We start from the raw sequence: 10,976 nt of genomic DNA, 5'->3' as shown, positions 1-10,976 counted from the left end.
TTTCTTCATATTTTGACTGCATGCTTTTGTTCCAGTTTCCAGTCAGTCAAATTGTCCTTTAATGCTCCTCTGTGAGAGTACCAAGGAAGCAGGGCAGCATTTCTTCTTTTGCTTGTCTACCTGCAGAAACACCTCCACCACAGCATTTATGTGTGTGGCATTATGAATGTTAACGCTAGTAGATTTTACAAGAAGTTTTCTAATGTCTCATGAATGTGATCACATCAAATGAAAAATCTTGTATCTTTTGTTTTATTGTCTTTGATTTTAAAAAGTCACTTTGGGGGAAAAAATTGATATGTTGTTTAAATCTTTTAATGCTCTTTTTTTTTTCAAACATTTTACCTGATTGTAAAAAAGGAAAGAAGATCTTAAAACATACATACAGAGATATAATAATCCATTAAAAAAAACATGTTGAAGAGCACAGTTACGTATGTCCCTGTGTGACACTGTGACATGAAGGTCTCCACTGAGTTTGATCCACTTTAAATTTTGCACTGGTGTACCATTGTGATGTTTTTGGCATCCTCCAGGGGGAGCTATTTCAGATTTCCCCGAGTGAAACCACAAAGAGACCAGATTAGGTCAGTTTTAACATTTAAATTCCTGTTCCCATTAAAGCAACTTAAACTTTGTTGCTCTATAATACTACTACCTGGACATTCTGGTGAGATAGTCTCAATGCTTTTAGAAATTCTTGAATATTTGCTGACTTTAGACTCTCTGCTAAATGATTGCAAAGAAGGCCTGAAGCAAAGTCTAAGGAGACGGTTGATGCACTAATCGCTGCTGTTTGCAGAAATAGGTCGGTTGACTTACAGGTCTCCATATCAACACAACATTCACAAAGGCCGGTGGTCCACTGCCCAGCACTGGCAGTTGTCATCACCTGGGTGGGCTGCTGTCGGACAGCCATGGCTGGAGGAGATAAATCACAAATACAGATACAGATAACAGGATCTTTAGCTTCATGTAAAGCACTATGAAGACCTCAGACCAGAGGCACATTTTATTTATGTGCAATACAGACAAAAAAGTTCACTGTGCAAGAAACTACTAAGAATGTATATATATATATATATATATATATATATATATATATATATATATATATATATATATATATATATATATATATATATATATATATACATATAAAGGCCATGCATGTGTTCTTTGCATCTTTAAAACTGGTGTCTGATAAAGTCTATGTGGTGTTTATAACCTTATAATAACTGAATGAGCTGCCAGTGAAATACAGATGTTAGTATGTGTTTTATACTTTAAGAGTACAACTGAACAATAGATACGTCACTATGCAGAACTTAATGGCCACATGAGCATTTTGAGAAAGCTGTGACTGTGATTTTGCAGTATATAAATAAAACTAAATTGAAGTTTTTGACTATTTAAAAATGCATTTTGCAGTAATAAAACCTGCTGTAATTGTGCACGTAGGTCTGAACTTTGATGCCAAAATTCAAATTCATGGCCGATCACTTCAGAAATAGGCAGAGCAGGTGAAGTAACCTCAGGCCTCTCCACAAGATGGCGTGGAGAGGCCTGATGTGACTTGCTTAAAAACACAACTCACGCAAACTGAAAGCAGCATTTTGAAAATGATACAGCATTTTGAGGAAGCCAGAAATGTAAAATGCTATATCAAAATTATATAACATATTAAATACCAGAAGAACACTGTTTCAAACACAGAAAGTAAAACAGATGTAAGCTGTCACTTCTACGGTGATGGATATTTTTATTTAGCATCCAGCCTAAGTGACATGCATCATTAAGTCCGCTTATTTTGTTACTGCAGTTGAAGTATAATAATAATAATATTAATAATGTATCCATCATTGCAGCTGCACGTCTTCCTGATAACACTTATACCAAAGTGTCATGAGTTCAAAGATTACTGACTCTTTTAAGCTGCTCGTTAGTATAAAATATCTGTCCTACCTTTTCTGCAGATCTCTGAGCTCTGTGCGGGAACAACTTAGTATCTAACTACAAATCAGGGAGTGAAAGAGGAATTGAAGCCTTTGAGCCTTTAATTTGAGCCTGAACAGAAACACATGGAAGACCAAAGTCAGGGGTTAAAAGTGGGACTGCGTGTTTTTGTTGTTTGTTTTGTTTTGTTTTTGCCACCACAAAGGAATGACGGCTGGTATCTGTAAGTTGCAGTATTTAAGCATCTAGCTAACCCTACTGAGGAGGAGCGAGGATAAAGGGAGTGACGTTTTTTAAGTGTCAGGTACATAGTGGCTGTGGTTTCATGCTCAGAGTGAAGTCACGTCAACTGAGATTCAGCAGAGATTCTTTTGAATTTTAGCTGAAGTTCCTTGAATTCATTCAATGAATTCCACCTTCATACCATGTAGAAAAAAGATGGCATAAACAGTTTACTGGCAGTGTAGAGGATGGAAATCAGCCAGGACAACTCATGAAACATCTGCTCACATCAGGTATAATTCAGGTGTTTACATCCTCAAAGAGCAGCAGGTCAGCTGATCACAGCCTGCAAATCTACTTGAGCTCTCAGTACAAATTAATGTGAGTTATGATTTTTTTTTCCCCACACTGATCGATTAAAACCAGTTTTCCCCACCTGCTAAATCCACCAAACCCCTGACTGTACACATTTTTCTGTTCAGAGGCAAAGTCCTCTAAACTGGAGGCAACAGAAAATACAAATATATTTTTAATTTTCCTTCATCCCCTTTATCAGATTCAAGCTGAGAAGATTAGAATAAAAAAAAATAGACTAAAGTTTTTATTCCTATCTACTGATATTATTTATCATTATGTTGATAAAGCACAAAGTTCAGTTAGCTTTTCACCAAAAAATAGAAACATCCTCCAAAGAGCTACTCTTTACAGTACTTCAACTTCTACTGGAGTATTTTTTTAACAGTAGTATTTGTATTTCTATTTAAGTACACAATGTAAGACCGAGTCCTTCGAAGGCCGTGAAGACCGGACGTGCGACTGTTTAATTGAAGGGTCCTGTTGTCTAGCAACGAAAACAGTAGCAGCTATGTCCTTGGTGGATGAGTGATATAGAGAATTTGGAAAGTCCTAGCCATTTTGCTGTGACTTAATCGGCCTGAAATTGCAGCCTTCAAAGGATACAACCCCTGAATTTGGACACCGCCATGGTCCTCCTGTCCCTTTGCCTTTTCACAATTTTGTTTTCGAGCTACTACAAGTAGCAGCCGTGTTCACAAAACTGGATCTCCGTGACGCCTATCACCTGGTTCTGATACGAGAGGGGGGGACAGTGGAAAGATTTAACACCCATCAGGGCCACTTCGAGTACTTGGTCAAGCCCTTTAGCATCACCAATTCCCCAACCGTGGCCCAAACCTTTTTGTCCCATATCCCATATCCTACTCGGTGAGACGCATCATGGATGTCAGACATTGTGGGAGGGCTCTTCAGTATCTGGTGCACTGAGAGGTGTATGTCCAGTAGAGCATTCCTGGATCCCTCAGTCGGTAGTTCTGGATAAGACCATGCTCTGGGACTTCTATCATAGTCATCCACATAAACCCGGAGGGTCCCCGGGAGGCTCCTGTTAAGGCGGGGTTACTGTGTATGTGTTCACTTACCTTGCAAGGCCAGGATCCTCCTGGGACGTCCACCCTCTCCCTGAGGCACCTGAAGCAATCAAGCACCTGTGAATCATCTGGCAATCAGCAGACTACTATTTAAGCTGAGACCTGACCTTCAGTCTTCACTTGAGTGTGGTCTGACTGCAGTAGTATTCGCCTCGCTTGTCTGTAAGTCTCATTCCCTGTTATCATGACAAAGATTTCCAATGTATCCTTTCCTCTGTTTAAGACGGCCCACCCTGTGAGCCCCTGTGAGAGAGTGTTTTGCATAGTGGAGAGAGGAGAGTCTTTTTTTGGAAAACGCTAAAGATCAGAAAAACAAAATTGCTGCCTAAGAACTGCTGAAAGACTTATAATAGCACAATGTTCCCCTCACTGTAAGTAAACTAACTAAACTTGCACTTCTGAGTCCTGCGTTTGAGTCTGTTCAGTCAAACCTTGACACAGATGACCATATTCTGATTTAATAATTAATTGTTCAATAAAATATTCAACTGAATTATTTTACAAACTACCGTTTGCCATCTTTTTATAGTTTAGACTACTATTAAGGCTATTTACATACACTCCATGTTCTAGTGCAGGGGTGGGCATTTCCAGGCCCTGAGGGCCGGTGTCCTGCAGGTTTTAGATCTCACCTTGGGTCAATACACCGGAATCACATGATTAGTTCGTTACCAGGCCTCTGGAGAACTGCAGGAGCTAATTTAGCCATTTAAATCAGCTGTGTTGGTTCAAAGACACATCTAAAACCTGCAGGGACACTGGAGTTGCCGACCCCTGTTCTAGTGTGTTAATTTTTCAATATCTGTGGCGTTTTGGCTTTGTTTGTTTTTTACATTTCAAAATAGATGATTTAAAAAGACGTCCAGTTTAATAGCTTACTGCATCTTTTTCACTTCCTGTTAATTGTTGCATCGGGGAAAAATATTTTTATTTCACATACTAAACCAATATTTTAAAAAAAAACACAGAACATCGGCCTGGGAACTGAAAACAGAAAGTGTGATTTTGGGAAAGCAAACGATTTCATTTCTGCTGAGAAACACACAGCAAAAGGAAAACTATAAATAAGGAATAATTATCAGAAGCTTTGTGATAATGTAAGCAAATGTTTCTGTGAGCTCTTCTATCCAACGTGAAGCTTATGGAAACCCATACACCAAAAAACCCAATAACTCTAAAATCTGTGAAATTTATATAACAATAATGGAAAGGGAACACAAAGAGGCATACACTAACGTGAAAACGCTGTAAAAGGAAGTTTGACAATACGCTCTTGCCCACATAGCCACATTAAATGTCACCAAGTTTTAACAACAGTCCTTGTCATGTTTCCAAAGGAGTCCGGTGACACACAAACAGGTAGGCCTGCAAAAAAATCTCACTTTAATTCTTTCACATAATTTAAGTTTCATTCCCTGACTATACTGACACGCGTTTAGATCTTGCAGTGATAAATAAGTTTTAAATGAAACTTTTCTTTGGTGAGCTGGTCCTTCAACAAATCTTTTCTTTTGCTACGTAACTGAGAAATAGAGACGACTGGCGGAGGAATATCATGTGGCTCTCTTTGTGTCTTCGTATGTTTGATTTCTTTCCAGGCATAATGCCAGACAGCAACAGGTCACAACACATCTGCCGGCCTTGGGCAGTAATATTAAGTAAGAGAGTAATTTGAAACATTTTTGCACATCTGCAGCTGCTGCATGGTGTCATTTATGACTAAAAGTATCACTGCCTTCCTTCAGATTGTACCTTGGTGATTTTCGATATCATATTCATTGCTCAAGGGGTAGTTGGTAAGTGAGAGATGAATCTACTGATGTTTGAATTTAATTTATATGCTGGAAACAAAGTTTGAAAAATCAAATAATCAAAGGTGTTTAATAAAGACACTCATCTTTATTCTTGTGCCCTGTAGGATTGGTGTACAGCACCGACTGTCCAAGGCAGCCCTTCATCCCCGTCTATATGTGTTTTTTCATACTCGTACCCATCTTGTTGGCACTGAGCTGGTGCTACAACTGTTGCAACATCGTTCTGTGCTCTGTGGCCATCATCTTCTATGTTTGCTGGTTCATCACAGGTGAGCTTTGAGAGCTGAATCCAGTTTCTTAACAGCAAAAGTCAGCTGATTTTAGAAATATTACAGACAGCCTGCACAAGCAAAGCAGATTTTATTTTGTTTTTTTTGTTTATTTCCCAACCAAGTTAGATGAGTAGCAAAACAAAAGAGCAAAAGAGTAGCTGATGTTGCAAATCTAAAATAAAAACTAGAGCTAATAATACGATTGTTAAGGAACCATCTATCAGTGCATGTGGGGAAAATAAGATTAACCTCCTGAGAGCCAGAAAAACATATTTTGAGATTTAGATTTTTGAAGGTAATGTAAGTATTGTGTTTGAAAGAAACATGTTCCATTATTTTATTTTTTTTAAATTATTATTTATTTGTTCCTTATCATCTTTAGACGTGTGATGCATCAGGTCTTGTTTGATCACAGAAGGGTGTAACGTAACGATATATTGCAGCACACCAGCCTGTTAAATCAATGATCTTTCCGTGGTCTTACAGACCGAGGCAGCCTTGTTGCATTCTGTTTAAAAGAGTTTAGGCTCTCTAGAAAGCCTAATCTTCAAGAATCTGCTTAAACCAGTAAATTCATATCTTAGGTAGCCTGAGGTAGCAATGCTGTGACCACATATATGCTGAAGAATGGTTTCAGTTTTAATGATACCTTCAGAAATGAGCGCCTCCCTCTGGTTTGTGTGCTCTGAATTTTTATTTCCTAAAACCTGGTTGTCTGTTTTCTGTGAGATGTAATCAGAGGACCATATGTTTGTGGCGGCTGTGTTGTTTTCATGTTTCGTGTTATGTAAATTTAAAAAAAATAAAATAAAAAAAAATTGAAGGTAATTTCAGTACAGTTGAAACTGAACTGATAAAGACAGTTTCTGCAATAGAATCATGACAGCTGTGGCCATGAAATGTGGAAGCTGCAAAGTCCATGTGCTCTGTTAGCACAACCCGCACAAATGTGGTATCAACAGAAAGTCCTGAATGTCCCCATGATAGTACAGTAGTACTCATATTGATTGCATGAATGGATACGTGACATAGAGGTTTCAGACTCGTGTCTCTGACAAAGAATAAAAATTAATTGTTGAGTCTTATATTATCGTTTCCCTTTGTTTACTGGAAGTGTAAGACATGCTTATTCAAAAGAAATTTAAAGAGGAGCTATTTCCTTATTTTATTTCAAGTACGTGAAAACTTCAGCTCTGCACAGATCCGTTGACTGACATTTAATAACTGGTTCACTGATTTAAAAGTTAAAATAGATCATTCACAACAGAGAAATAAAGAGGGGTTTTCAGCCCCTCTCATGGGGCCAGAAATGGATTTGTGCAGCTTTAAACACCAAAGCAAAAAATAATGAGTTAGCACATTTGAGAAGCTGTTAATGTTGTGGAGCAAATTGATTTTTTCGTGGCATGAGAATTAATGCATTACAGCACTATTTTCTTAGTGAGCAAGCACCTTTGAGTCTCTTTTGTTTAATATTTCTCCAGGTAATGTGATGATCTACTCCATTTACGAACCGAACTACAATAAAAACACAACAAAAGCCGATCCATACTGCAACAAGACGCTCTACCTGTTTGCATTTTGGAGCACCAACCTGACCTACATCCTGTTAGGTGTGCTCCTCTTGTCCTATTGCTGTCGTAAGCAACGAGAGGCTGATGATAACACTCGGAGTCTGCTGCGTGGATGAAAAGAAAACTAATAAATAAAAAATGAAGCTTTGAACATGTTGGAATTTGGCTTTGATATGTGTCTTATATATGTTTAGAGCGTTTAATAACACAACACACTTTTTTCTTTTCAGAGAAATGTCACAATTTACAGGTAAAATACAAAGTTTAGTGGAAAATGTTTAATCTTTTTTTTTTATTATTATTATTTTCACGGCAGATTTCTGTTATCTAAACATTTGACTGGATGTTTTTAATAATATATATAATGTTAGGCAAAATAATGAACAAGAATATTTAAAATAGCTCAAAACAGAATATTTATTGGATAGAGCTGTTTAGTCAGAGGGTAAATTGGTTGTGTATCAAAATGCTTGTTTACTTTCTGAATGTTCATGTGCAAAAGTCTTTAGCCACCCATCGTTTCTTCATATTTGGCTTCCAAGCAACCAGAGTTTTTTTTTGTTTTTGTTTTTTTTTAAAGTGGTCTTGAGCAGTGGAGTCGTGGCCAAATGCTGCTTCAGTTTTTATGATGGCAATTTGCATATACTCTCGAATGTTATGAAGAGTGATTAGATGAATTGCAAAATTCATCTCTGTCATGAAAATGAACTTAATCCCAAAAAACCCACTTCCACTGCATTTCATCGCTGGCATAAAAGTAGACCGCTTCAATAATCTTCTCGGTAGCACAGGAAAGAAGGTTGATGAGCACAAGGCTAGAGATCATGTCATGCTGATTGAGTTGGAATAGCACACTGGATGTGTTAAAAGGGGATTCTTGAAATCATTCTTCTTATTCATCATTGCGTTGCATAAAAAGGGTTTGACAGGCAAGGAGGTTGTTGCAACTGAGATTTCACCTAAATTAACCTTTTGTCGGATCATCAAGAACTTTTAGGAAACAGGTTTAATTGTTGTGAAAAAGGCTTCAGGTCACCCAAGAAAGTCCAGCAAGCACCAGGATCGTCAGCTATGGGATCAGTGCAGCGGCGGCTCAGGAGTGGCAGCAGGCAGGTGAGAGTGCATCTGCACACATCTCAACATTATTGAAGCAGTGTGAGATCAGTTTGACAGAGAACAGAACAGAAGGCAGAAACATCCAAAGAAGAGCTTTGAATGTCCTTCAAGATGTCTGGAGATCTATTCCTGAAGATTTCTTACAGAAATGACAAGAAAGTTTGTCATATTTGTGATTAAGGATTAAACGCAGTCACAGCAAATATGGACTTCCAAGCTTGTTAGTAACTGTAGAAACACTTTTTTCTTTATATACTGCATTTCCATCATATGTCTGTGAAGGTTCTCAGTCATCCAGGTCATCGTAGTCAAAGGAGTTTGCAAAGAAAAGCGTCTGGACTTCTTTAAGTTACTTGAAGATGTTTCACCTCTCATCCGAGAAGCTTCTTCAGTTCTAAGGTCAAATGGTGGAGAGTCCCAGATATAAACCTAGTGGGAGTAACCCCCCACAAAGGGACAAAAGGACCCCCTGATGATCCTCTAATCGCCTGAGCCAAGGTGTGAAACTGGGTGTGGGTCCCAATCAGGGTCCCAATCAGTTTACGACACCAGAGTTGGTGTCGTAAACCCCCGCCTCTGTTCAAAGATGGTCGCTCACAGTGGACATAGATGGCTTCTTTCACTCCTCTTTCAAACCATCCAGAGGAGTGAAAGAAGCCATCTATGTCCACTGTGAGCGACCATCTTTGAACAGAGGCGGGGGTTTACGACACCAACTCTCTGCCATCTATAATCCAGTTTTGAGATCCCTTCCCAGACGCCTTAACGCCCATTCACGTCCTGGGCCATCTGACCTCAGAAATTCGCATGATAAGGTGGGGCCAGGTTTCACAATGAACTCACCCGAAACTCTGGCTGATTGGGACCCACACCCAGTTTCACACCTTGGCTCAGGCGATTAGAGGATCATCAGGGGGTCCTTTTGTCCCTCTGTGGGGGGAAACTCCCACTAGGTTTATATCTGGGACTCTCCACCATTTGACCTTAGAACTGAAGAAGCTTCTCGGATGAGAGGTGAAACGTCTTCAAGCAACTTAAAGAAGTCCAGACGCTTTTCTTTGCAAGCTCCTTTGACCATTTCCATCATATGATTGTACAGTTAAAAATCACTCCACCTATTTCCAAAATATAAAGAAATCAGGGGTTGCTCTAAGTTTTTGCACAGTATTGTATTCTAAAGAAATCCCTCTGAAACAGTGTTCATTTAGAAGTTTCCAATCCATGGTGGGTTTGTTCTGTTTCATAATGAGAAAATAATATTGTGGAAAAAAGCCTACTGTATTTTTTATTTTTTGTCCAGTACATTTTTACACTGAAACATGGATCAGCACAACCACGTCAGACTGAGAACTGAAAACAGGAATTATGCATTTTGAAGAAACTCAAATCTCATGCGGCTAAAACAAACACAAAAACACCTCAGAGAAGAGTCATTAAAAATGAGAGGAAAACAAAAACAGGCTTTTCGTTTTATAAAGTTCAGGCTGTTTCACATGTGCCCAGGGAAAGTTACCAGAGAAGGTGCAGAAGCTGAATAAACTTGTTTAATGTAAATGTTTTCTGTATATATCATGACGGGAAGCTTAAGGAGGCTGTCCATCATAACTGTAGCTTTTTCACTTCCACTCCTGAATCACCTAAAATGCTTTCAGTTTTTTAGACCTGCGTACTTTATCTCAGAAAATCCCAGCACTTCATCCTCTTTTTGCAAATATGAGAATAAAGAAGCAAAAAGTACAAAAATGAGTTGTGAAATTGTTTTTCAAAGATGTTGACAGAAAATATACCCTGAAATACCTCATAATCCAATCTTAATAACAAAATATATTACACAGTAAGACAGCTAGTGTGGAAGCCCAATTTAAAAAAAACCCACTGTGACAATCTCTGAAGATGGGGGATGTGAAATGGTTGTAATTCTTAACTAAATCCTACAAAGTTTTTGTGAAACCCCTTAAAGCTAAAAATCTGTACTTCAGTCAAATATTGATTGTTTGATGGTGTACAGAGGCAAAACTACAAAAATGGTGTCCTAAACATTATGGATGGCACTGTATCTCAGGTTTTCCTACTTTGATCACCAGTTTATTAGGTAGACATGTTCAACTTTTCATTAATACAAATATGCAATCGTTCGATCACTTCAGCCACTCTGTGCATTTCAGCATGTTGTCGTGGTCAAGCTGATCTACAGAATTTCAAATCTGGCATCAGAATGGAGAAGAAAAGTAATTTAAGGGACTTTGAATGCTTTTTACTGCTAAATGGGCTGGTGTCACAGTCTGGCACAGGCAGAGTGTATAGAGTGACGAAGAGGACCCAAAATGCAGACACAAATGGACGTGGAATAAAACTTGAATGTTAACATAAAGCGAGCCGTTTATTAAGGCAGGTAAAATATTACAAAACAAAACTGATGAATATGAAGCTAAACGATAATCTAAACTGTGGAAACTAAAGATAAACTTAAAAAAAATCAAAACATGAAACCTGACATGGACACAAAGGTACCTGGACCCTGGAAACATAGCAGAAAGGACAACAGACGACCTGACAATGAGCAAAAAGAAACAC

At 38.4% G+C, this 10,976-nt stretch overlaps 1 protein-coding gene across 1 annotated transcript; it reads left to right on the top strand.

The window, feature by feature from the left end:
• Positions 1-5,229: 5,229 nt before the first annotated feature.
• On the top strand, positions 5,230-7,402 carry LOC146636528 (transmembrane protein 272-like). Its single transcript, XM_085350874.1, has 4 exons — positions 5,230-5,284; positions 5,372-5,422; positions 5,545-5,709; positions 7,197-7,402. The coding sequence occupies exons 1-4, from the start codon at positions 5,230-5,232 to the stop codon at positions 7,400-7,402; spliced, it is 477 nt and encodes a 158-aa protein (XP_085207000.1).
• Positions 7,403-10,976: the final 3,574 nt, after the last annotated feature.

The sequence above is a fragment of the Diplotaxodon limnothrissa genome, linkage group LG3, assembly GCF_057381915.1.
Source record: "Diplotaxodon limnothrissa isolate DT_005_m linkage group LG3, D_limnothrissa_male_GT1.1, whole genome shotgun sequence".
NCBI classification, from domain to species: Eukaryota; Metazoa; Chordata; class Actinopteri; order Cichliformes; family Cichlidae; genus Diplotaxodon; species Diplotaxodon limnothrissa.
This window is presented reverse-complemented; position numbering and strand designations above follow the sequence as displayed.